Here is a 27568-nt window from a genome sequence, read left to right on the forward strand (position 1 = left end):
TGTTAATAAGATGCTTAGTCCCATTAATTGCATTCGCTCTACAAGTGTAAAAGGAACTAGTGATTCTGCTTTTCATGTTTGATAATGAGGACAGAAAGCTTTTATTAATTTCTCTGCAAGTTATTGGGTTAAAAAATCTTGTACTTAAGTCCCACAGCAGTAATCCAAAAAGCCAAGTGGGCTTGCTATTATTACCACTCCAATCTGCTCAAGGCAAAGTGGACCCTGAGCTAAAGAAATGGCTCTCTCCATGATATTCTGGTCTTTTCAGAAAACTCCTTCCTTAGCAACACTAAAACCACAACATGAAAGACATGCAGGAGAAGAGCCTGAAGGTCCTTCACTGTTAATTACCTCAGTTTTTTTACACTGAGAGCTTCAGTGTAGGCCTCTTCACCCACCGGTGTCTCCTGATTCAGAGGTGCACTCTTGGATTCTGGGCTATCTTCCTTCAGCTCACCCTGACAGAAAGCAGGAGCTGGCACTCTCTGAGCTACCACCCCGTGAAAGGGCGTCGAGGCCAGGTGGGCAGCCCTGTTAAAGTCACACGTGTCCTCTGGGTTGGCACAAAGGGTCTTGTTCTTGTAGGAGCCGCTCACAATTGCATCCTCACTCAAACGTTCAATTCCATTCAGCTCATCCTGGAACAAAACAGAAAAGACAGTGAAAGCCTGCACATCCTATGACCAATCTTTCTTTCTTTAAAAGCCGAACATTTCTCATCCCTTTCTCCCACTCCACCACCTTCCAACATGAATAGGACATTCAGCCTCCATGAATTCTACTTATCACAGAATCCCAGAATGGCTCAAGTTGGAAGGGACCTCAAAGACCATCGACTTCCACCCCCTTGCCATGGGCAGGGACACCTTCCACAAGGGCAGCTTGCTCCAAGCCCCATCCAGCCTGGCCTGGAACACTTCCTGGGACAAGGCAGCCACAGCCACAATGCCATATTTCCAGTAGAATCTCATCAATGCCCCATTCAGTTACTGCCATGCCAGGCAGCCCTTTAGAATCCTTGTTTGTCACACGTGAGGCCAGTCCAGCCAAGCTGGCTCAGTCTGACAGCAGCACAGGCTGCCTTGGTGTCTCCTGGGCAGGAAATCTGCCATGCCTGAAGTGGTTCCTTACACAGGCTCCTGCTCCTGCTGCTGCTGTGCTTTCCTGGGCACTCAGAGAATCCACAGGATTACGAGCAGCAAGAGGCTGGCGGGCACTTTTCTGGCTACGACCTGCTGAACAACTAAGAGCAAGTTACAGTTACAACAGCTTCCCATCTCCAACAAATTCCTCTCTGGAGTTTAAGTCTATTGATCATTCCAATCATCCAATTTCTACTGCAGAACCAGCAGTAAGCAACAGATACTACAGCTCTCCAGAATGAAGCAAGTTTATAGAGCAGCTTAAATAGCTCTAGGTCAATGATAAAGAACAGAAGAGTATTTCTTTATCAAGGACTCTGAGTAATTAAATCAAAAATACCAATATAAACAAAACAAAACACACCCCCCTCACACTCCTACAAAGAAACACTTATTTCAGCTGCTACAGCAAGGGTTTTGATGCTTCTGTTTTCCTTCCCTCTGAAATCCAGGACTTGAATAATTCTACCTTATATTCTGATTTGTCAAAGTAGAGGATTCATCAAATATAGAGAAAAATGGATGATCAGTCTGTGGGGGAAGCAGATTGATCTTTTTTACACCTGTAAAAAAAAAAAAAAAGAGGTTCTGTCATATCCACAATTCTTCCAAATTAGTATATCCAACATTACTTAAAATAGTTAATACCCAGTCTTAAATACCCTGGTCCTAGCAGGTTTCCATCGCACCATGAGAAATTGCTTCAAATACAGAAAAATAAAGTACTTTTTAGACTTCAACTAGATAATCTCAACCTACATACCAAGTCTCTGCCTAAGTCACTTAGGGCTAACTCAGCCTGGTGCTCAGTTCTCCCCACTCCATCCCTCTCCCTGCTATGAAAAGCCGCTGCCCTTGGCAAGTAACAAATCTTCATCCCAGTGAAATGGGCAGGCCAAGAGATTTACCCTCTCATGTGCCATCACTGACCTTCAGGAGAAACAAACAGTCTTACATTTTCAACAGGAATGCACATTTCACATATTTGTCAACTACACCATGGCACAGCCACGGGCAGAGCCACTCTGCAGTCCACATGCAATCCCTGCTGCTCACCAGCTCTCAGCATTCCTTGGTTCCATGCCATTCAGACCCCTGGGAACTGTTTGTAATGCCCAACAGCCTTTTCCACTCTGCTCTCACAAGGAGCCTATCTATCCCCTGCCCATCCTTAGCCACAGAAAGGTAGAGCAACCTTGCAAAATAAGCTGTTTTCCTCTGCTCTAACTAAACCATCCCATCTCCTGGGGTTTATCAGCATTTCAGGGAGCACTGTACAAGCAGCACACTCACTCCTCCACTGTAGGATCATATTTACAGGAAAATAGACATGTACTTAATGAACCAGCCTAACCTCCTGGAACTGAAGACCAAGGTCATCTTTGTGTATAGAAAAGCTGTTGTTGCAAGAAGAAGCAGCAGAAAAGTTACTGACAAACACAGGGGTTTACCTGAGTAAAATGACACTTACCAGCATCGACCAGTTAGGTTAAGGAAAAGATGCATGCCTGCCTGGTGGACAAAGTAGAGCTACCAATTAGACAATGCGTGACTGTGTAGACCAAGATAAGAATAGAAACAAGGTTTAGAAGCACAATGGCTTTTTCTTGATTCACATTCTATCTGCAGAGTCTTTTTTCATCTCACTCCACAACCTAAGCAGCACTATTGGCATAGCAACTCTGATAGCTTATTTCAGAATAAAACTCCAGGTATGCTGAGCACAGAAAGACAGAAATAAACTAGCCACAAGTCTGCCTCCATCTGGGGCTGCTTCACAGCAAACAGCTCCCCTAGACAGGTAGCTTGTGGTTTTGTGTAAACACACTGAGCTAAGCTACTAAATCATTAGCATATATCAAGATGATATAGGCTTCCACATCATGAGCAGCACTGAACACTTCCCGTGTCCTTTTGTATCACAGCAGAGACAGACACAACACTCCAAGGTTCAAGCAGGAACAGTGATCTTTATTGTTCACAGCTCATGTTTATATGGTGTTCAAAAGCAACTCATTCCATCCCAGCTGGCTGATCACTTGGTGCCATTAGCTCACATTGCAGGCCAATAGCTGCCTCCATATGTGCTCGCCAAAGATTGGCCAGCATCCATTCCTTGCAGTTAAGTCCTTCCACTTTTCATGGTTTTCTTCTTTAAAGAAAAAGTCTTCCTTAAAGACTTCCTTTTCTCATGGGCACAGGCTGGTCAAGTCAAGGACAAGGTTACTTGTGTCTGTGAGCCTTCAAGCCAGCTGTTAACCATAGTTCCCCCTTTTTGTATTTCGACTACAAAGGCAGTCTTCACCATCCTCCCAGAGCCCTTTGCAGACAGGATAACAAACACAGCACAATGAGCAAAATAATTATGGTAACACAAAAATAATAAGCCCACTTTGAATGAGGCTCTTTACCCAGCCTGATAAACCTAACTCTTCCAGCCAGTGATCTCTCCCAGAAAATCCTCCACATAACACATTCCATCAAACTCTTCACAACTATGTTCATAAGCTAACAAAAGAAAATCAACAGCATGCTGCATGCTATCTACATCTGTAACCAAAGCACTCAGAATTTCCATTTACTCTTTTTGCTACAAAGCAAGCCAATCTATTTAATCCAGAAACTATTTGGGGTAACATTTTGCTTTCCTGTTCCACTTCCGTCCCACACATCATGTTCCAGTATGTAATTAAAAAATACTCATCCTTCTGCTGATAATGTCCCTAAAATGTCTAACTCTTGGGGTTCAAGTGAAGCAACAGGTAAATTGTCATACCAAATATCCCACAGCTTCCTACAGGGGGTTTTAGTATTAAAATTGCTCTGGGAAGAGCATTGCATTTTGACAACATTTTGTGTTACTGGTATACTTTGTGTGCCATTCAAGGGTGCACCCACTAAGCAGGTGTGAAAAGGTTGTTCTGGGTGTGCCCTAGACACTCAAAATCACATCTGATTCAATGCATAGAGCTACTGATACCCCAACATTGTTCCAGGGTCAGCTGAGGGGCCCTCGGGGAGGCCTTGCTGGTTGTGATCCAGAGCAGGGCACACACACTGGGCAGGCACCCATCGAATTCCTGCATCTGTAGAAACACAAGCATACCTGCACCCCAAGTGACATGGTCCCAAGGACCTTCCCACGGGTTGGTAACGAGATCCCATACCCATACCTTAGGCTTGGGCAACTGGATATCACTAGAGGACTGCAATGACAAAAAATTATTTAAAATAAGAGGGTTTTGGGATTTTGGCAATGTCATAAGGCAATTCACTGTATACAGAGCTTTGGCCACCCTACTCCGTGGGGTTTCACCAGACATTGTCCCTTTTTGTTTTTCAAGAATGCACTTCAAGTGCCATGGGCAAGATCACCAATGGCTTGGCCTGTAGGGGAATGAGCAATGCCCGTGAGATGCGACATGCCCCATAACTGCAGGAATTGATGAGTTTTCTGTGTGATATAGGCAGGGCCATTATCAGTTTTAAAGGTGTGGCCAGTGCTGCAGCAGAGCAGGGCCCAGCCCAGCCCTACCAGGTCATGGGGGGCACGTGGTGAAGCACAGCCTGGCCCAGCCAGTGTCCAGTTACCTGTTCAAAAGCTGGAAGCAAGAGAGCTTCTCCTGGGTTTTGTTCATTTTAAAATGTGATGACACAGGGGTGTGTTCAGCTTCCTTAAGTGGTTTAACAAGGTGTCAATATTCAAAACTAGCCAGATGATGGGTTCTGATGGGCCCAGAGGAAGCTGTTAGCAGTCCTCACAGAGAATCACTTCCATAACTGATGGATTTTCTCTTTACCAAAAACTAAGTTATGTTAAACAACAACATTCTCCACCCCTCATCTCTGTGAATACACATTTAAAAATTATCAAAATTATATCCAACATACAACTTCTATTTAGAACAATAAAAATTACTAAACTAAACAGAAGGAAATAATTTCTTACTCTAACCTCCAACCTCTAGTCATTTCACTATAATTACAACATAAATTTTCCACTATCATTCTATTTAAACTTATGACTTAATACTTGCTTTGCCCTTTATTTCTCCTAATTAATCATTATCTCACAGCTTTCACCAATTGCATGCATTCTCCACCAAAAGATGCAGTGGTTTCAGTAACTGCAGAAACACCAATTAAGTTTTGGTTTGCCAATCCAAGTTTTCCAGCCAACACACCAATTAATGTAGTGGGTCTAGTGCTGGCCAAATGCCAGTGCACCCACTAGAATTATTTACTCACTTTCTGTTATGAGATAAGAATTAGGAGGAGGGCAAAACAGGTTTTAACTAAAAAACAAGCTATGTTAAACCACAATGCTTGGGGAAGTTAACTCAGGGAAACCTTTAAGAATATTAAAAAAGGGTGACAAATGTGGGGTAGTTAACCCTAAATAGAGTCATATCCAGTTAATGATACCTAAAAGATTTTGTACACCATTTAATGTTTGGATCTTGGTTGAAAATGGAATTGTTTGTGGCTGTATTGTCTGGTCTAACATTTTAAATCCTAGGTAGTTCCATGGGGGTTCTTGTTGCACCTCTTCAGGTGCAATTTGCAACCTGAATTCTTGCAGCCAAAAGTTTGCATCAATTTTGGCTGAATCTGTAAAAGGCCTTCTTTGCTGCATGATTGACAAAGAACACTGTAAATATAAATTTGGGATATCATCAGGATGTAAAGGAATGGTGAAGAAACAGTTTTTTAAATCAACAATCAAAATGTCCCAAGTAGCAGGTATCATAGTAGGGGATGGCATTCCAGGCTATAAAGCACCCATACTTTCCAGAACTGTATAAATTTTTCTTAAGACATGGAATAACTTTCATTTACCTGATTTCTTTTTAATCATAAACACAGAAGTGTGCCATGGACTTGTTGATGGCTCAATATGTCCTTGATTTAATTGCTCTTTGACCAACAATTAAAGAGCATTCAGTTTTACTTTTTCAAGGGGCCACCAATCAACCCACACAGGTCATCTGGCGAGTCATTTTAAGGCTAATGTAGGATGCTTTACACCCTTCAGACAGTGGCCCCTGTCAAAAATCTGTTCCCAGCCAAACCCCCCACGCTGACATGACATCCCTTCCCCATAGGTGAGTGGCACAGCAGCAACACAGGGATGGACTGTGGCTGTCTGTTCTGGATTTTTAACTAACACAGGCTTACTACTCAACTAACTTTGTGTGGTACCTCCAAGGCTGGGAACAACAGATCCTACAGCTGTGGTGGGCTATGATTGAGGCCATGTGTTAGCAGATATCATAGTAACATCTGCTCCAGTATCTGTCATCCCACTAACCTTGATGTGGGATGGATTTGCCTGAGGCATTGCAAGAGTACAAACCACGTTTGGTCTTTGATCAGATACGATCTGAGTCCAGTACACTTCAGGTTCCCCCGTCGAGCCAAAGCCTCTGTTTTCTCGCAGCTTTGAGTCTGTTTTAGGAACACAAGACTTAAAAGGTACAAGTTGAACAACAAGACTTTTAGCTGGAAGGGGTACAGGAGGAGGAGGTGTTGATACCATAGCACATATTTGTCCAGTATAGTCTGCATCTGTAACTCCAGGGTGGACAAAAAAACCCTGTAACATTGCTCTTGATCATCTTAATAGTAATGTACTTAATCCTTCCCCAGCAGACCCATGGGCCTCGAGGGGGATTTCATAAACCTTTAATGAGTCTCTAAGTTATAATGCCAGCGACAGATACATCCATGCCAGCTGATCCTCCTGCCATCCCTGTGACCTGGTTCCATAGGCCTGCACTGAAGGACGGGAAGGTACTCGTGTCTGCAAGCACTTCCCCTTGGCACTCCTGTTCCAGTTTCCCTGTCCACTGAGAGGTTGTCCGTTGGCGTGGAATTTAGACTTGCATTGCTTGGCGAAATGACCGGGTTTTCCACACCGGTAACAGCTTCCCACTACAGGCCCAGCTCTCTGTTTCTGACGTGTCCCCCATGAGTTGTACCTATGGGGACAATTTGCTTTCTTGTGACCTAGTTGCCCGCATCCATAGCATTGGTACGACCTTAGAGCAGCTGCCAAGGAATCAGCTAACAGAGACACTTCATAAGATAGAGTTCCAACTTCAGCACACGCATTAATCATTTCATCTAAGGATGGATTTTTTCTTGGTAATAAGTCTATAGCTTTCTTGCAATCTTCATTTGCATTGTCTCGTGCCAATGACAACATCAACAGATTTTTTGCATCGTCATTTGCTATTTGCTTTTCCATGGCATCTTTTAATCGTTCTATAAATTCCACATAAGGCTCTTTGGGGCCCTGCTTAATTTTTGCAAAACTCTGAGTTGGAGCTGCCAATGCCATGTTTCCAACTTTCATCAGGGCCTGCATTCCTAAATCTCTTGCCTGTGCCAATATCAAAGGATTTAGGCGTGCTTGCACCTGTGGGTTATTTATGGGAGGCAATCCCAGAAGTTCAGGGACCCCTGCCCCAAAGCATGGATCTTGCTGCGGCACCACTAAATTATGCAGCCCTTGCTTTTCTGCATGCTGCTTCCAGGTGGACTCAAACACCATGTATTCCATCGGGGTACAGAGCAACCCTGCTATTTGCTTGATATCAAAGGGTGTCATTTCAGCTTCAGCTAGAAGCCGTAACATCCTTGTTACGACCGGAGACCCCAGTCCATGTTGGGTGGCTACTTGGCATAACTGGGAGAGAATTTTAAAGGTGACATGAATATAGGGCTCAGTCCAATCGTCTTCCAGTTCTTGGTCACCCAAGGACAGCGGGAGCTTAGGTACAGAAATTCGTTCAGCAACTTTGTAATCTCCACTAGCAAGTGCCATTAATTGCATACGTTCCCAAAAGCGAACTGGATTGTATGCTGAGATAGTAGTGCCAGTCGTCCCACACACAAGCTCTTGGCCACCCAAGAACAGCCGGGATAGTGGTGCAGAAAGTCGTTCAGCAACTTCAAGATCCCCACTAGCAACAAAGTTTAATTTAACATAGTGCCAAAATCTAACCCGATTGCAGCCGGAGACAGTAGCTGGTACTGGTCGCATGGTAAAAGCATCCTCCTGAGGGCCAGCAGGGGTGTGACAACTTGGGCCTCCCCTGTTAGGATCCCACAAATCTACTAATGGAGGGGGTTCCTTCGGCCTCTCAGGCTTTGGCTGTGGACATGATGGGATGTGGTGTCCCTCCACTCCAGGTGCTGGCAGCTCCCTGCCGGAACTCTCAGCGCCGAGTGCCGCTTGGCTGCCAGCTCCTATTTCCATGCCGAGGTTGTGATTAGGCCTATCAAGCACTGGCGGGGCTGTTGACAGAAGTTTATCATCACTCCGGCCATCCATAGGCAGAGGAGGAGAGGATGGGTTTGTGGTAACTGGAGGTGTAGGACACAGGGGTGTAGGGGCACACGGCGTGGGCAGAGTTGCAGGGATAGGAGGCGTGGATGACAGCTGCTTCCCTTCTAGGTTTTCCCCCGTCCTTTCCACCTGCAAACTCGATGTGGCTTCTACTCCCCCAGCTGCTCCCTCTTGAGCTCCACTATCACTGGGAGTCTTGGCAGGTGGTGCCTGCGGTGCCTCAGCTGCTGTTTTTGCAGGTTGCTCAGGTTTCAGCAGTTTCAAGGTATCCAGCACGAGCCTCCAGGTAGTCATAATATTTTTAGCAGTCTCATCTCCTCGAGAAGCTGATTCAAAAATCAATTCACCAGCCTGTTCCCAGTTTTTAACAATAAATGCAGCTCTTACGCTGGCATCTACCCCATGGTTCCGACACCACTGCAATAAAGTGCACAGAGCCTTTTTATTGCATTTTATCCCATGCAGGTGCAACATAAGGGTCCATGCATTCACTATAGCTTTTTCTTCTGCTGCCACGGCAGCTTTTTTTTTGGTTGACAGATGAGATCCCATTGTCCCCAGTGGCTCACCTTCTTAATTTTGAGCCTCAACCTTTGCAGTGCTCCACACACACACCAGTGTCTCCTGATTCAGAGGTGCACTCTTGGATTCTGGGCTATCTTCCTTCAGCTCACCCTGACAGAAAGCAGGAGCTGGCACTCTCTGAGCTACCACCCCGTGAAAGGGCGTCGAGGCCAGCTGGGCAGCCCTGTTAAAGTCACACGTGTCCTCTGGGTTGGCACAAAGCGTCTTGTTCTTGTAGGAGCCGCTCACAATTGCATCCTCACTCAAACGTTCAATTCCATTCAGCTCATCCTGGAGAAAAACAGAAAAGACAGTGAAAGCCTGCACATCTTATGACCATTCTTTCTTTCTTTAAAAGCTGAACATTTCTCATCCCTTTCTGCCACTCCACCACCTTCCAACATGAATAGGACATTCAGCCTCCATGAATTCTACTTATCACAGAATCCCAGAATGGCCCAGGTTGGAAGGGACCTCAAAGACCATCGACTTCCACCCCCTTGCCATGGGCAGGGACACCTTCCACAAGGGCAGCTTGCTCCAAGCCCCATCCAGCCTGGCCTGGAACACTTCCTGGGACAAGGCAGCCACAGCCACAATGCCATATTTCCAGTAGAATCTCATCATCACCCCATTCAGTTACTGCCATGCCAGGCAGCACTTTAGAATCCTTGTTTGTCACACGTGAGGCCAGTCCAGCCAAGCTGGCTCAGTCTGACAGCAGCACAGGCTGCCTTGGTGTCTCCTGGGCAGGAAATCTGCCATGCCTGAAGTGGTTCCTTACACAGGCTCCTGCTCCTGCTGCTGCTGCTCCTTCCTTGGCACTCAGAGAATCCACAGGATTACGAACAGCAAGAGGCTGGCGGGCACTTTTCTGGCTATGATCTGCTGAACAACTAAGAGCAAATTACAGTTACAACAGCTTCCCATCTCCAACAAATTCCTCTCTGGAGTTTAAGTCTATTGATCATTCCAATCATCCAATTTCTACTGCAGAACCAGCAGTAAGCAACAGATACTACAGCTCTCCAGAATGAAGCGAGTTTATAGAGCAGCTTAAATAGCTCTAGGTCAATGATAAAGAACAGAAGAGTATTTCTTTATCAAGGACTCTGAGTAATTAAATCAAAAATACCAATATAAACAAAACAAAACACACCCCCCTCACACTCCTACAAGAAACACTTATTTCAGCTGCTACAGCAAGGGTTTTGATGCTTCTGTTTTCCTTCCCTCTGAAATCCAGGACTTGAATAATTCTACCTTATATTCTGATTTGTCAAAGTAGAGGATTCATCAAATATAGAGAAAAATGGATGATCAGTCTGTGGGGGAAGCAGATTGATCTTTTTTACACCTGTAAAAAAAAAAAAAAAGAGGTTCTGTCATATCCACAATTCTTCCAAATTAGTATATCCAACATTACTTAAAATAGTTCATACCCAGTCTTAAATACCCTGGTCCTAGCAGGTTTCCATCGCACCATGAGAAATTGCTTCAAATACAGAAAAATAAAGTACTTTTAAGACTTCAACTAGATAATCTCAACCTACATACCAAGTCTCTGCCTAAGTCACTTAGGGCTAACTCAGCCTGGTGCTCAGTTCTACCCACTCCATCCCTCTCCCTGCTATGAAAAGCCACTGCCTTGGCAAGTAACAAATCTTCATCCCAGTGAAATGGGCAGGCCAAGAGATTTACCCTCTCATGTGCCATCACTGACCTTCAGGAGAAACAAACAGTCTTACATTTTCAACAGGAATGCACATTTCACATATTTGTCAACTACACCATGGCACAGCCACGGGCAGAGCCACTCTGCAGTCCACATGCAATCCCTGCTGCTCACCAGCTCTCAGCATTCCTTGGTTCCATGCCATTCAGACCCCTGGGAACTGGCTGTAATGCCCAACAGCCTTTTGCACTCCTCTCTCACAAGGAGCCTGTCTATCCCCTGCCCATCCTTAGCCACAGGAAGGTAGAGCAGCCTTGCAAAATAATGTGTTTTCCTCTGCTCTAACTAAACCACCCCATCTCCTGGGGTTTATCAGCATTTCAGGGAGCACTGTACAAGCAGCACACTCACTCCTCCACTGTAGGATCATATTTACAGGAAAATGGACATGTACTTAATGAACCAGCCTAACCTCCTGGAACTGAAGACCAAGGTCATCTTTGTGTATAGAAAAGCTGTTGTTGCAAGAAGAAGCAGCAGAAAAGTTACTGACAAACACAGGGGTTTACCTGAGTAAAATGACACTTACCAGCATCGACCAGTTAGGTTAAGGAAAAGATGCATGCCTGCCTGGTGGACAAAGTAGAACTACCAATTAGACAATGCGTGACTGTGTAGACCAAGATAAGAATAGAAACAAGGTTTAGAAGCACAATGGCTTTTTCTTGATTCACATTCTGTCTGCAGAGTCTTTTTTCATCTCACTCCACAACCTAAGCAGCACTATTGGCATAGCAACTCTGACTGCTTATTTCAGAATAAAACTCCAGATATGCTGAGCACAGAAAGACAGAAATAAACTAGCCACAAGTCTGCCTCCATCTGGGGCTGCTTCACAGCAAACAGCTCCCCAAGACAGGTAGCTTGTGGTTTTGTGTAAACACACTGAGCTAAACTACTAAACTCATTAGCATATATCAAGATGATATAGGCTTCCACATCATGAGCAGCACTGAACACTTCCCGTGTCCTTTTGTATCACAGCAGAGACAGACACAACACTCCAAGGTTCAAGCAGGAACAGTGATCTTTATTGTTCACAGCTCATGTTTATATGGTGTTCAAAAGCAACTCATTCCATCCCAGCTGGCTGATCACTTGGTGCCATTAGCTCACATTGCAGGCCAATAGCTGCCTCCATATGTGCTCGCCCAAGACTGGCCAGCATCCATTCCTTGCAGTTAAGTCCTTCCACTTTTCATGGTTTTCTTCCTTAAAGAAGAAAAAGTCTTCCTTAAAGACTTCCTTTTCTCATGGGCACAGGCTGGTCAAGTCAAGGACAAGGTTACTTGTGTCTGTGAGCCTTCAAGGCCAGCTGTTAACCATAGTTCCCCCTTTTTGTATTTCGACTACAAAGGCAGTCTTCACCATCCTCCCAGAGCCCTTTGCAGACAGGATAACAAACACAGCACAATGAGCAAAATAATTATGGTAACACAAAAATAATAAGCCCACTTTGAATGAGGCTCTTTACCCAGCCTGATAAACCTAACTCTTCCAGCCAGTGATCTGTCCCAGAAAATCCTCCACATAACACATTCCATCAAACTCTTCACAACTATGTTCATAAGCTAACAAAAGAAAATCAACAGCATGCTGCATGCTATCTACATCTGTAACCAAAGCACTCAGAATTTCCATTTACTCTTTTTGCTACAAAGCAAGCCAATCTATTTAATCCAGAAACTATTTGGGGTAACATTTTGCTTTCCCGTTCCACTTCCGTCCCACACATCATGTTCCAGTATGTAATTAAAAAATACTCATCCTTCTGCTGATAATGTCCCTGAAATGTCTAACTCTTGGGGTTCAAGTGAAGCAACAGGTAAATTGTCATACCAAATATCCCACAGCTCCCTACAGGGGGTTTTAGTATTAAAATTGCTCTGGGAAGAGCATTGCATTTTGACAACATTTTGTGTTACTTGTATACTTTGTGTGCCATTCAAGGGTGCCCCCACTAAGCAGGTGTGAAAAGGTTGTTCTGGGTGTGCCCTAGACACTCAAAATCACATCTGATTCAATGCATAGAGCTACTGATACCCCAACATTGTTCCAGGGTCAGCTGAGGGGCCCTCGGGGAGGCCTTGCTGGTTGTGATCCAGAGCAGGGCACACACACTGGGCAGGCACCCATCGAATTCCTGCATCTGTAGAAACACAAGCATACCTGCACCCCAAGTGACATGGTCCCAAGGATTGGTAACAAGATCCCATACCCATACCTTAGGCTTGGGCAACTGGAAGTCACTAGAGGACTGCAATGACAAAAAATTATTTAAAATAAGAGGGTTTTGGGATTTTGGCAATGTCATAAGGCAATTCACTGTACACAGAGCTTTGGCCACCCTACTCCGTGGGGTTTCACCAGACATTGTCCCTTTTTGTTCTTCAAGAATGCACTTCAAGTGCCATGGGCAAGATCACCAATGGCTTGGCCTGTAGGGGAATGAGCAATGCCCGTGAGATGCGACATGCCCCATAATTGCAGGAATTGATGAGTTTTCTGTGTGATATAGGCAGGGCCATTATCAGTGGCCAGTGCTGCAGCAGAGCAGGGCCCAGCCCAGCCCTACCAGGTCATGGGGGGCACGTGGTGAAGCACAGCCTGGCCCAGCCGGTGTCCAGTTACCTGTTCAAAAGCTGGAAGCAAGAGAGCTTCTCCTGGGTTTTGTTCATTTTAAAATGTGATGACACAGGGGTGTGTTCAGCTTCCTTAAGTGGTTTAACAAGGTGTCAATATTCAAAACTAGCCAGATGATGGGTTCTGATGGGCCCAGAGGAAGCTGTTAGCAGTCCTCACAGAGAATCACTTCCATAACTGATGGATTTTCTCTTTACCAAAAACTATGTTAAACAACAACATTCTCCACCCCTCATCTCTGTGAATACACATTTAAAAATTATCAAAATCATATCCAACATACAACTTCTATTTAGAACAATAAAAATTACTAAACTAAACAGAAGGAAATAATTTCTTACTCTAACCTCCAACCTCTAGTCATTTCACTATAATTACAACATAAATTTTCCACTATCATTCTATTTAAACTTATGACTTAATACTTGCTTTGCCCTTTATTTCTCCTAATTAATCATTATCTCACAGCTTTCACCAATTGCATGCATTCTCCACCAAAAGATGCAGTGGTTTCAGTAACTGGGCAGAACACCAATTAAGTTTTGGTTTGCCAATCCAAGTTTTCCAGCCAACACACCAATTAATGTAGTGGGTCTAGTGCTGGCCAAATGCCAGTGCACCCACTAGAATTTACTCACTTTCTGTTATGAGATAAGAATTAGGAGGAGGACAAAACAGGTTTTAACTAAAAAACAAGCTATGTTAAACCACAATACTTGGGGAAGTTAACTCAGGGAAACCTTTAAGAATATTAAAAAAGGGTGACAAATGTGGGGTAGTTAACCCTAAATAGAGTCATATCCAGTTAATGATACCTAAAAGATTTTGTACACCATTTAATGTTTGGATCTTGGTTGAAAATGGAATTGTTTGTGGCTGTATTGTCTGATCTAACATTTTAAATCCTAGGTATTTCCATGGGGGTTCTTGTTGCACCTCTTCAGGCGCAATTTGCAACCTGAATTCTTGCAGCCAAAAGTTTGCATCAATTTTGGCTGAATCTGTAAAAGGCCTTCTTTGCTACACGATTGACAAAGAACACTGTAAATACAAATTTGAGATATCATCAGGATGTAAAGGAATGGTGAAGAAACAGTTTTTTCAATCAACAATCAAAATGTCCCAAGTAGCAGGTATCATAGTAGGGGATGGCATTCAAGGCTATAAAGCACCCATACTTTCCAGAACTGTATAAATTTTTCTTAAGACATGGAATAACTTTCATTTACCTGATTTCTTTTTAATCATAAACACAGAAGTGTGCCATGGACTTGCTGATGACTCAATATGTCCTTGATTTAATTGCTCTTTGACCAACAATTAAAGAGCATTCAGTTTTACTTTTTCAAGGGGCCACCAATCAACCCACACAGGTCATCTGGCGAGTCATTTTAAGGCTAATGTAGGATGCTTTACACCCTTCAGACAGTGGCCCCTGTCAAAAATCTGTTCCCAGCCAAACCCCCCACGCTGACATGACATCCCTTCCCCATAGGTGAGTGGCACAGCAGCAGCACAGGGATGGACTGTGGCTGTCTGTTCTGGATTTTTAACTAACACAGGCTTACTACTCAACTAACTTTGTGTGGTACCTCCAAGGCTGGGAACAACAGATCCTACAGCTGTGGTGGGCGATGACTGAGGCCATGTGTTAGCAGATATCATAGTAACATCTGCTCCAGTATCTGTCATCCCACTAACCTTGATGTGGGATGGATTTGCCTGAGGCATTGCAAGAGTACAAACCATGTTTGGTCTTTGATCAGATACAATCTGAGTCCAGTATACTTCAGGTTCCCCCGTCGAGCCAAAGCCTCTGTTTTCTCGCAGCTTTGAGTCTGTTTTAGGAACACAAGACTTAAAAGGTACAAGTTGAACAGTAAGACTTTTAGCTGGAAGGGGTACAGGAGGAGGAGGAGGAGGTGTTGATACCATAGCACATATTTGTCCAGTATAGTCTGCATCTGTAACTCCAGGGTGGACAAAAAAACCCTGTAACATTGCTCTTGATCATCTTAATAGTAATGTACTTAATCCTTCCCCAGCAGACCCATGGGCCTCGAGGGGGATTTTATAAACCTTTAATGAGTCTCTAAGTTATAATGCCAGGGACAGATACATCCATGCCAGCTGATCCTCCTGCCGTCCCTGTGACCTGGTTCCATAGGCCTGCACTGAGGGACGGGAAGGTACTCGTGTCTGCAAGCACTTCCCCTTGGCACTCCTGTTCCAGTTTCCCTGTCCACTGAGAGGTTGTCCGTTGGCGTGGAATTTAGACTTGCATTGCTTGGCGAAATGACCGGGTTTTCCACACCGGTAACAGCTTCCCACTACAGGCCCAGCTCTCTGTTTCTGACGTGTCCCCCATGAGTTGTACCTATGGGGACAATTTGCTTTCTTGTGACCTAGTTGCCCGCATCCATAGCATTGGTACGACCTTAGAGCAGCTGCCAAGGAATCAGCTAACAGAGACACTTCATAAGATAGAGTTCCAACTTCAGCACACGCATTAATCATTTCATCTAAGGATGGATTTTTTCTTGGTAATAAGTCTATAGCTTTCTTGCAATCTTCATTTGCATTGTCTCGTGCCAATGACAACATCAACAGATTTTTTGCATCGTCATTTGCTATTTGCTTTTCCATGGCATCTTTTAATCGTTCTATAAATTCCACATAAGGCTCTTTGGGGCCCTGCTTAATTTTTGCAAAACTCTGAGTTGGAGTTGCCAATGCCATGTTTCCAACTTTCATCAGGGCCTGCATTCCTAAATCTCTTGCCTGTGCCAATATCAAAGGATTTAGGCGTGCTTGCACCTGTGGGTTATTTATGGGAGGCAATCCCAGAAGTTCAGGGACCCCTGCCCCAAAACACGGATCTTGCTGCGGCACCACTAAATTATGCAGCCCTTGCTTTTCTGCATGCTGCTTCCAGGTGGACTCAAACACCATGTATTCCATCGGGGTACAGAGCAACCCTGCTATTTGCTTGATATCAAAGGGTGTCATTTCAGCTTCAGCTAGAAGCCGTAACATCCTTGTTACGACCGGAGACCCCAGTCCATGTTGGGTGGCTAGTTGGCATAACTGGGAGAGAATTTTAAAGGTGACATGAATATAGGGCTCAGTCCAATCGTCTTCCAGTTCTTGGTCACCCAAGGACAGCGGGAGCTTAGGTACAGAAATTCGTTCAGCAACTTTGTAATCTCCACTAGCAAGTGCCATTAATTGCATACGTTCCCAAAAGCGAACTGGATTGTATGCTGAGACAGTAGTGCCAGTCGTCCCACACACAAGCTCTTGGCCACCCAAGAACAGCCGGGATAGTGGTGCAGAAAGTCGTTCAGCAACTTCAAGATCCCCACTAGCAAGAAAGTTTAATTTAACATAGTGCCAAAATCTAACCCGATTGCATCCGGAGACAGTAGCTGGTACTGGTCGCATGGTAAAAGCATCCTCCTGAGGGCCAGCAGGGGTGTGACAACTTGGGCCTCCCCTGTTAGGATCCCACAAATCTACTAATGGAGGGGGTTCCTTAGGCCTCTCAGGCTTTGGCTGTGGACATGATGGGATGTGGTGTCCCTCCACTCCAGGTGCTGGCAGCTCCCTGCCGGAACTCTCAGCACCGAGTGCCGCTTGGCTGCCGGCTCCTATTTCCATGCCGAGGTTGTGATTAGGCCTATCAAGCACTGGCGGGGCTGTTGACAGAAGTTTATCATCACTCCGGCCAGCCGTAGGCAGAGGAGGAGAGGATGGGTTTGTGGTAACTGGAGGTGCAGGACACGGGGGTGTAGGGGCACACGGCGTGGGCAGAGTTGCAGGGATAGGAGGCGTGGATGACAGCTGCTTCCCTTCTAGGTTTTCCCCCGTCCTTTCCACCTGCAAACTCGATGTGGCTTCTACTCCCCCCGCTGCTCCCTCTTGAGCTCCACTATCACTGGGAGTCTTGGCAAGTGGTGCCTGCGGTGCCTCAGCTGCTGTTTTTGCATGTTGCTCAGGTTTCAGCAGTTTCAAGGTATCCAGCACGAGCCTCCAGGTAGTCATAATATTTTTAGCAGTCTCATCTCCTCGAGAAGCTGATTCAAAAATCAATTCACCAGCCTGTTCCCAGTTTTTAACAATAAATGCAGCTCTTACGCTGGCATCTACCCCATGGTTCCGACACCACTGCAATAAAGTGCACAGAGCCTTTTTATTGCATTTTATCCCTTGCAGGTGCAACATAAGGGTCCATGCGTTCACTATAGCTTTTTCTTCTGCTGCCACGGCAGCTTTTTTTTTGGTTGACAGTTGAGATCCCATTGTCCCCAGTGGCTCACCTTCTTAATTTTGAGCCTCAACCTTTGCAGTGCTCCACACTTCACACACACACCAGTGTCTCCTGATTCAGAGGTGCACTCTTGGATTCTGGGCTATCTTCCTTCAGCTCACCCTGAGAGAAAGCAGGAGCTGGCACTCTCTGAGCTACCACCCCGTGAAAGGGCGTCGAGGCCAGCTGGGCAGCCCTGTTAAAGTCACACGTGTCCTCTGGGTTGGCACAAAGGGTCTTGTTCTTGTAGGAGCCGCTCACAATTGCATCCTCACTCAAACGTTCAATTCCATTCAGCTCATCCTGGAACACAACAGAAAAGACAGTGAAAGCCTGCACATCTTATGACCATTCTTTCTTTCTTTAAAAGCTGAACATTTCTCATCCCTTTCTGCCACTCCACCACCTTCCAACATGAATAGGACATTCAGCCTCCATGAATTCTACTTATCACAGAATCCCAGAATGGCCCAGGTTGGAAGGGACCTCAAAGACCATCAACTTCCACCCCTTGCCATGGGCAGGGACACCTTCCACAAGGGCAGCTTGCTCCAAGCCCCATCCAGCCTGGCCTGGAACACTTCCTGGGACAAGGCAGCCACAGCCACAATGCCATATTTCCAGTAGAATCTCATCAATGCCCCATTCAGTTACTGCCATGCCAGGCAGCCCTTTAGAATCCTTGTTTGTCACACGTGAGGCCAGTCCAGCCAAGCTGGCTCAGTCTGACAGCAGCACAGGCTGCCTTGGTGTCTCCTGGGCAGGAAATCTGCCGTGCCTGAAGTGGTTCCTTACACAGGCTCCTGCTCCTGCTGCTGTGCTTTCCTGGGCACTCAGAGAATCCACAGGATTACGAGCAGCAAGAGGCTGGCGGGCACTTTTCTGGCTATGATCTGCTGAACAACTAAGAGGAAGTTACAGTTACAACAGCTTCCCATCTCCAACAAATTCCTCTCTGGAGTTTAAGTCTATTGATCATTCCAAACAACCAATTTCTACTGCAGAACCAGCAGTAAGCAACAGAACAGTAGTATACTACAGCTCTCCAGAATAAAAGAGAGCAGCTTAAATAGTTCTAGGTTGAAGATGAAGAACAGAAGAATATTTCCTCATCATGCACTCTGAGGAATTAAATAAAAAAATACCAATATAAACACAACAAAACACAAAACACCCCATCCATGCAGTTAACAGTTATTTCAGCTGCTACAGCAACAGATTTGATGCTTCCATTTTCCTTCCCTCTGAAATCTGGGTCTTGAATAATTCTACGTTATATTCTGATTTCTCAAAGTAGAGGATTCATCAAATATAAAGGAAAATGAAACAGCAGCCCAGGGGGGAAGCAGACCTACAGCTGTACAGAGAAAGCAAGAGGCTCTATCATATCCACAGTTCTTGCGAATTACTATATCCAACATTACTTAAAATAGTTCATACCCAGTCTTAAATACCCTGGTCCTAGCAGGTTTCCATCGCACCATGAGAAATTGCTTCAATGACAGGAAAAATAAAGTACCTTTAAGATTGCAACTAGATAATCTCAACCTACATACCACGACTCTGCCTAAGTCACTTAGAGCTAACTTAGCCTGGTGCTCAGTTCTCCCCACTCCATCCCTCTCCCTGCTATGAAAAGCCGCTGCCCTTGGCAAGTAACAAATCTTCATCCCAGTGAAATGGGCAGGCCAAGAGATTTACCCTCTCATGTGCCATCACTGACCTTCAAGAGAAAGAAACAGTCTTACATTTTCAACAGGAATGCACATTTCACATATTTGTCAACTACACCATGGCACAGCCACGGGCAGAGCCACTCTGCAGTCCACATGCAATCCCTGCTGCTCACCAGCTCTCAGCATTCCTTGGTTCCATGCCATTCAGACCCCTGGGAACTGTTTGTAAAGCCCAACAGCCTTTTGCACTCCTCTCTCACAAGGAGCCTGTCTACTCCCTGGCCATCATTACCCACAGAAAGGTAGAGCAACCTTGCAAAATGAGCTGTTTTCCTCTGCTCTAACTAAACCACCCCATCTCCTGGGGTTTATCAGCATTTCAGGGAGCACTGTACAAGCAGCACACTCACTCCTCCATGACCTAAGCAACACTGTTGGCATGGCAACTCTGACAGCTTTTTTCAGAATAAAACTCCAGATATGCTGAGCACAGAGTTCCCAAGACAGAAAAAAACCAGACACAAATCTGCCTCCACTCGGGGCTCATTTCACAGCAAACAGCACCCTAAGACACGGAGCTTGTGGTTTTGTGTAAACACACTGAGCTAAGCTATTTAACTCATTAGCATATATGAATATGATATAGGCCCCCACACCGGGAGCAGCACTGAACCCTTCCCATGTCCTTATGCAACCCCTGCTGAAGCCTCTGTCATCAAGCTGCAGCACTAATTGCTTCCAGGATGACAGATTTTTAAGTTCTTCCAGCTCGAGAGGCTTAAGTACTTGGCAAAACAAGTCCCAGCTTTAGGAAGCAGCTTTGAGAATTCCAAATGCAATCCCCCCATCTCCAACTCAAGACTCACATCATTTGGGGCTGAGCTGACTCGTCCACATAGGGGGTGAAAGTGGGCAGTGGGGGCGGCGCTTCCAAGCCAGAGCTCACCGTGCTGCGAGGACGCTGCGGAAGGAAAGGCAACATGAACAACACAGGGATTCATTGCAGTCTCCACACCCCTCTGCAGTCTGCACCTCCCTTTGCCTCATCTTCTGCTCATTTGGACATTTTCTTACCTAGAAAATTAAACTTGATGGAGACTTTTGCAAGATGAATTCCTTTCTGACCCAGTCAGTGCCCACCAGCTGAACACTGCCCCTTAAAAGGCTCCTCCTGCATGTCCTCACCAGTTCCTCTTATTCTGAGTGTTATAGGTAATAAATGATAAAGCCAAATTAATAATTAATGAAATAGGTTTTATTTTGTGACTGAGATTCAGTCTCCAATAGCCCAAATCAAAGGGACAGCATCGAGCCTGGAATTGGCACTGGTGAACTCTGATCCGAACTCTATCGCTTTGGATCCCCTCTGCTCGCGAAGGCTGCTCCTGTCCAGGTAGTTTTTATACAGCTTTTTCTGCCTGGGGAAGAGTCTTTCATTTCATGGCTTCACATATTTATGTAGTCTCCTTTCTCTGTGCTGGGCTGGACAAAACAGTTTCTGGTAAGCGAGGAATGCTGATCATCCATTCACTGAGTTACGGGAACCTGGCTCTGGGATGCACACCCACGACTCTGGCTATCGCTATTTATTATAAATATTATTTATAATAAATATTATAATATTTATTCTCCTGTCCACCATCAGCCTCCAGACTTGGAGTTTGGTTTTTTTCTCAGTTTTCCCATCAGAGACCATCGCAGCACCATAAAAATCCCTTAACAGTGTTATGAATCAAGTTCTGTATGTCTAATTAATAAACAACAAAATTTAGCAGCAATTTTAATTGAACAGCAATTTTATATCAATGAATACAATCAAGTGTACTAAATATAATCAAGCATATAAAAAATGTGGCAGTGATTAATTATGTATGATTAAGGTTTATATAAAGCATAAGCAAAACTGAGCAGGGTACAGGGCAGGCTTCTCCCCCTGACTCATGTACAAAACAAAGTAATGCAAACTAAACTTCTATACTGTATGCTAACACATATTCATCAGTATTTTTCCATAAATCTCCTATTTTTGATTCTTGAAATCTGTGTCACTGTACTGCATAGCACATGCTCCACTTGTTGTCAGGGGGTCTCCTGGCTTTTTGGTGGTCTTTTCAGAGGAAGGCTCAGTCTTCCTCGCTGTCCTCTGAATAACCTTCACAGGTTGCACATGCACACTAAGCTTTGTGTTATGTAAGTATTATGTTCCAAATAAGCCTTATTATTTCACAGATAAAACCACAACTTGCATTCCTCACCTGGAATCATCCCAACTTAGTTCAGCCCAAGGCCAATTCTGTTTTGGAATCTTGCTCATCTCAACACTACATCCTGTATCCTGTTTTTCCACATGTAACAAAGGACTTTGTTCATACCAAGGCCATTCTGTTTTGGGATCTTGCTTTCCTCAATCCTACATATTTTATTACTTTGTAACTGTAGCAATATTTTAAAAAATAATTGTTATAATTTAGTTAGCACAAATCATTATCACACACAGTTCTCATTTTACAGCCAGAATTGTCCCAATTCTATGATAACATTCATTCTCCTCTCCACCATCAGCCTCCAGACTTGGAGTTTGGGTTTTTTCCTCAATTTTCCCATCGGAGGCCATTGCAGCACCACAAAAATCCCTTAACAGTTTCTGAGGTCTGGCAGTGAGTGAGGGACTTGGTGCAAGCAAGAAGCCAACGTATTGTTTCTACAGCTCAGTTTGTGTACTCTTACAGCTTCGGGTAGAATTTTCCACTGCCAAAGCGATAACCACAATATTTATGTTTCCTGGTAACGTTGCTTAACCACAGTCTTGCATGATTTGCTTTAGACAAAGCACAACATTTTTTCTGGTTTCTCTTTTATATTTCTGTTTACTGTTCCCAGGGCTTTGGGCCCACCAGGTGCAAGATGCCCAAAGCATTCATCGACTGTAGGACTTTTTGTTCTACTGCTCAGCTGTCCCTGCAGAGAGGTCCATTAGTAAAGAGAAGAGGTGGAATTTAGGCTGGCAACACACTACTCTCATCTGCCTATTTTAATTGCCTGAGACTCTTCAGCACAAAAAAATTACACAGAAGGAATACTCACTCCTGTTTTTCCATGATTTCCCAAACTGTTTCCTGAGGCATCTTGAAACCAGCAGTAAGAGAAACCCCTTCTTTCCTGTGAAGGTTTTAATGTGTCAGAGCATTCACCAAAGGTTATCCTTGCACTGCCCTTCAATGGAGTGGAATTAAACATCCTTGTCTCTTCTGCCAGAAACAGGATATTTTATTTAATCAAATCTAAGAAATTTCATTAAGAGGGGAGCAGAGACTACTCTAAGGGCAGACATTAAAAGAAATATGGAAGCATTCAGAGACCAGAATGAATGTTTTAAACAGCACAAAGAGACAGGTAAAAGAAACTTATATTAATAATTCCTTCTCACTCATCTCAGCTATATTAAGCCTGTGATTTACTGAACTTTTCCATTAATTTAATGTTATAAATGGCCATGTAGTAGTTGGTTCTTGCTACTACTTCTATGTTATTATAGGATTGCAACTCCTTGCAAATAATTATTGTAAGTCTTAAACTGTTTTTAAGTATGGAAAAATTAGTAGTAGCTTATGGGCAGTGCAAACAGAGAAGCAAGGCTTTCACAAGATGTAAGCAGACCAGCAAAAGATGTATTTGAAGATATGCTTGCTACTGCAGAATCTACATTTAAAATAGCCTAAGTAGAGAAACAAAAACCACAAAAGAAGCACCAAGCTCAAAGTGCCATCACCAGACCACCAGAAGAACCCCGCAGACTGCTGATGTCTGCAATTACTGAATTACGCAAACGCAATGGAAACCTGAAGTAAGAAGTGTGGACAAGGAGCCCAAAACCAATCTACAACATAAACTGAGGAAGTGATGCAACAGCAACACTATAAAGGACCCAGGGCTGAGGAAGGGGGTGTGTACTGGCTTTGCCAGGCACCTATATCTTTTGCTTTATATTTAATTTCTCAAACTCTTAAAATTTAAGAGTGGGCTTTGTTTCTCACATTTACCCAAACTGCTTTCCATCTGAAAAGATTGTTCCTTGAGTTTCCAAGAATTTTAGCCTGGTTACCTCCCTCTCGCATTTGAGTTCTTCTTAACAAGCTTCACTTATAACAACATCCATGTTGAGAAGATAAAAATAATTTCATCATCTTGATGCCTGAAGTTTTTAGCTTTTATGTATTCTTCATGTATTAGCAGTTCTGAAGACTGCTAAATGCCTCAGTGTAACTTCCAGTACTTTCCCACAGGGAACAGGCCCTTATTGACAGATTCCTAAAATTTTATTATCTTTGCCTGTTACTTCTCCAAGGACATTTTTATTTTGCACCACATAATCACGGGTATAATAAGGATAGGGGAGGAGGGCAGAAGCCAGGGAGGAGATAACCTAACCAACTGCTCCTCTCATTGGACATTGGCCAGACGTTCCAATTGCCCAATCCCATCAATTCTGAGCACTGCTTTTTGCCATAGTGTGTGCCTGAAGGTTTTCAAGGAAAGCTTTGCTTTTACATTTTCATTCTAACATGCTCTGGAAAAGTTTGTGTTCCAGCACACAAATGACCAACAGAACAGACCACTGGGGACACAGGCATCACAAAGTCACCCTAGGACAGCCAGGCATCGGCCTCCTCACTTTCTGTTCTTCTTTTCTCAGCTACAAAGAACAGGGCAACACTGGGGCTTATCTGAGCACCTATGAAACAAACCTGATCTCACAGCATTCATGCCCTTCACACAAGGACTTCCATCACTTCTCTGCAACAGCCCAAACATCTGTAGCACAGCTGTTCCTTTTCATGTTTAGTTTAAGCCATTGGAAGCCACTCTCTGTCATCCTATTGCCAGGATAAATATTCCATTGATATTGCACTTGAATCCTTTTGATCTGCACTCTTCTGCTTTCCTCACAAGCATTTCAAAACAAGACTTGCAGAATGCTGCACGTGCCTTCTTTTCACAAGACAGCCAACAAGTTCTTCCTTCAGGTTCCAGTTTCCAAAATAATTCAACTCTAACGCTTCTATCTCACACATTCAACTAATGCCTGGCCTCTCTCCCCTTCCCTGGCTCATGGCTTGCCTCTTGCTTTACTTTTCTGCCCTCCACACTTTTCAACAAGCCAGCTCTGCCAATTCTCTTGCTTAGCAAGAATTTCATTTCCCTGATTTTAAAGCTCCACAGAGTTTTTAAACTTTATTCAAGCAATATCAGCCTGCTAAACGTGAACAGAGTACACATGGCCAGGGACTCTTTCGGAGAGCAGCCACTCACAAGGGTTCATTCACAGTGACAGGACAAGGGGAAATGGCTTTAAGCCACAGTTAGGTGGCTTTGGATGAGATATTGGGAAGAAATTCTTCCCTATGTGATATATGTTATGGAATAATTAGTGCCTGGGTAAAATATACATGGGATAATTCACACCTTTGTAAAATATACATGAAATAAGTTGTGCCTGTTAAAGATTCAAGATTTCAAAACCACAAGCCACAGCAGGGGAAGGAGATTGCCTCACCAATTGTGAAATCAGACAGCAGCAAAGAAGAGAACCTAATTAGCAAACAAAAAGACATGGTTTGTGTGGAGATGGGCCCTTTCCTGGGACAGTCCAGAGACATCCAAGTATACCTGACAAGTATCCATGATCAAGATAGTCAGCATCTTCAAGGATGTGCATGCCAGTACCAGATTCCCTTAACTCCATCAGCATTCACCACTTCCCAGAACAGGCATTGTCCAGCCCAGCACAGAGAAAAGGAAACTACATGGATATGTACAGCAAGGAGAAGAACAGAAGAAACTGTCCCAGGCGAAATAAACAGTATAAAGCCCGCCTGACAGAGACAGTATTTGGTAACAGGGGCATTCTAGGCAGTAGAGTTCGAATCTGTGTTCATCCAGCACTGATCCCGGGCTCGACGCTGACCCTTTCATTGTGGCTATCAGAGACCAAACCTAGGTAGTGAAATAAAAATATTGATTTGGCTTTATCATTAATTATCTATCACACCTGGAAGGGTGCTGGGGCCCTGGCTCAGGTTGCCCACAGAAGCTGCTGCTGATCCATCCTTGGAGTGCCAAGGCCAGGTTGCATGGGGCTTGGAACAACCTAGGCTAGTGGAAGGTGAAACTGGATATCTATAAGGTCCCCTCCAACCCAAACAATTTCATGATTCTACCATTTAACTGTATTTCCAATAGACACAAACCACAGGCAAAGGAGAAAGACTCAACCTCTTCTTTGGGGCTTAGAAGTCGTCAATTTACACACACCTTCCTCTCTTTTGGCCATCCATTTTCACACTTTACCCTGCTAGATTTCCAAGATCCTGCACTGTGTTCTTTCTGCAGGCTGGATATCTCCTGTCCCTGCCTGAGGAGATGCACATTCTCCCTGGTCAGGAGTCTGTCTCCTGGGACATGACCACCTCTCCTTTAATCCTGTGTTTAAAACGAAATGGACACCTGTACAGCTGGGTACTGAACTGAAACCTCACAGAGACAGCTTTCCTAAGCCCATTCACCCTGAATTTTCTGTGCAGCCAAAACACACCGCTAAGATACCCAACTTTTAGAGGGACTTGGAGGCTTTTCCGCCCTACCAGAAATCTATTAAAAAAGAGCTCATCTTTTTTAATAGATTTCTGATCTATTTTAATAATTTTAATAGATTCAGTGAAGAACTGCAAGCAGGCAATATTAGCAACAAAAACCACTAAGATTAAGCCATCTCCCTCCCCGCTAATTGCTCCTTTCCCTGCCCCGACAGCCCCCGCCACGCTCCTCACACGGCTGCTCCACGGCTGCTCCGGCCAGGGGAGCCTCAGCCAGGCTCAGCCGGGCCCCTCTGGCTCTTCACCACTTCCACGAGCGGTTGCAGCAGGCGGGGGCACAGCCGAGCCTCCAGCCCAGCCGGGGGCGGCGGGGACTCCCGGCTGGCACCGACGGCACACGAGGCTCTTGCTCCCCGGGACGCATCGCCCCACGCCGGGCCGGGCACCCCGCGCTCTCCGGGCACCAAAAGGCGTCCCGGAGCGCCAGAGCCGCGAGCGCCAAGCACCTCATACCCTAAAGGCCCGCACGGATCCCACACAGACACCGCCCCTCCGCACCTCACAGCCCCTCACAGACCCCCAGAGACACCCACAGCCCCACACAAACCACAGCCCCTCCTCACGGCTCTACCCGTGCCCCTCAGCCGTCAGTCCCGCGCACCTCACAACTGAGAGCCCCTCAGCAATGCCACAGATCACCACGGCCCCTCAAGCCCCACGCACCTCGCGGCTCCCCGAGCGCTCCTCAAGGGCACGGCCGCCATCAGTGCCGCGAACTTCGCAGCCCCCACAGACTCCACTGATACCCGAGGTCCCCTCACAGACTCCACAGCCCCTCAGCCGCGACCCCACAGGCGCGCAACCCTCACGGATCCCACAAACCTCCGCCCCGTGCATCTCAGAGCCCCGGGTACCGCCTCAGTCCTCCATGGACTCCACAGCCCTCAGCCCCGCACACTTCGAGCCCCACAGCACTTCAGTCTTCACGGACCCCACAGCTCCTGTGGCCGCCTTAGCCCAGACCGCCGCAGGCTCCGCCAGCCCTCCCCAGACCTGCCTCCCCGCCGGCCGGATGTATCGCACACAGCTCCCGAGTTGACACCGTACCTTTTCACCAGCAAAATGGCCAAGTCTTCCCGCCGCTTTAATATTCAAGCCTCTCCCGCCTCCCCATTGGCCACGGCCCTAACCCCGCCCCACTTGAGTGGGGCCGTCCTGCGTTGCCCCGGGGCATCACGGGAAATGTAGTTCCCGCCTCACCAGCGCCAGACGGCGGGGAATAATAAGTAATTTAAAAATTAGTGCGCTCGCGGTTAGTCCCATCTGAAAGGCATACTCCTGTTCCTGCTCGCGTGTGTTCTCGCCCTTTCCCTCTGCTAACCGCTAGCACTTGCTGATTCATCTGTCATTTATCCTGAAGCCCTCACTTAATGCAACTAGCGATGAGTTCTGCTTTGGTGTCACAAAAGAACCTCACTTTTTGGGTGAAAAATACATAGTTTGCCACTCGCAAAAGTGGCTCCCAGAAGTGTATAGCTGTGTTAATGTG

The 27568-nt window shown here is 45.3% G+C and overlaps 2 protein-coding genes and 1 long non-coding RNA gene across 20 annotated transcripts in view; all 3 read right to left on the minus strand.

The window, feature by feature from the left end:
- Nucleotides 1-1708, minus strand: part of BUB1B (BUB1 mitotic checkpoint serine/threonine kinase B) — a 28919-nt gene extending 27211 nt beyond the window's left edge. Inside the window, exons 1-3 of the mRNA XM_064425626.1 lie at nt 1615-1708; nt 1135-1246; nt 355-641 (exon numbers count right to left, since the gene is read on the minus strand). The gene's annotated coding sequence lies outside the window, so the exon portion shown is untranslated. The remainder of the gene's footprint in view (nt 1-354; nt 642-1134; nt 1247-1614) is intronic.
- Nucleotides 1709-3095: 1387 nt separating this feature from the next.
- Nucleotides 3096-12990, minus strand: LOC135303617 (uncharacterized). The gene is made up of 4 exons (XR_010365090.1): nt 10913-12990; nt 10327-10420; nt 9848-9959; nt 3096-9354 (listed from the first exon to the last, which is right to left on the minus strand). It is a non-coding gene; the product is annotated as an uncharacterized LOC135303617 (long non-coding RNA).
- A 53-nt stretch (nt 12991-13043) lies between these two features.
- LOC135303616 (mitotic checkpoint serine/threonine-protein kinase BUB1 beta-like) lies at nt 13044-27182 on the minus strand. Of its 18 annotated transcripts, none has more exons than XR_010365073.1 (6): nt 24890-25713; nt 22511-22674; nt 21682-22384; nt 20501-20908; nt 20293-20387; nt 13044-18053 (listed from the first exon to the last, which is right to left on the minus strand). XR_010365073.1 is itself a non-coding variant. In XM_064425649.1 (3 exons), the coding sequence occupies exons 1-3, from the start codon at nt 25755-25757 to the stop codon at nt 17802-17804; spliced, it is 366 nt and encodes a 121-aa protein (XP_064281719.1). In that variant the 5' UTR covers nt 25758-26144; the 3' UTR covers nt 13044-17801. The 18 variants fall into 18 exon arrangements, 1 of the variants encoding a protein (XP_064281719.1); XR_010365077.1 differs by having other exon boundaries at nt 22511-22585; nt 24890-25712; XR_010365075.1 differs by having other exon boundaries at nt 21682-21859; nt 24890-25709.
- Nucleotides 27183-27568: the final 386 nt, after the last annotated feature.

This window comes from Passer domesticus, chromosome 6, assembly GCF_036417665.1.
Source record: "Passer domesticus isolate bPasDom1 chromosome 6, bPasDom1.hap1, whole genome shotgun sequence".
Classification (NCBI taxonomy): Eukaryota; Metazoa; Chordata; class Aves; order Passeriformes; family Passeridae; genus Passer; species Passer domesticus.

Coding starts and splice junctions, on each gene's coding strand:
- LOC135303616 (XM_064425649.1), bottom strand. Junction 18,054..20,292: donor TCAGCTCAGCCCCAAATGAT/GTGAGTCTTGAG, acceptor GTTGTGTTCCAG/GATGAGCTGAATGGAATTGA.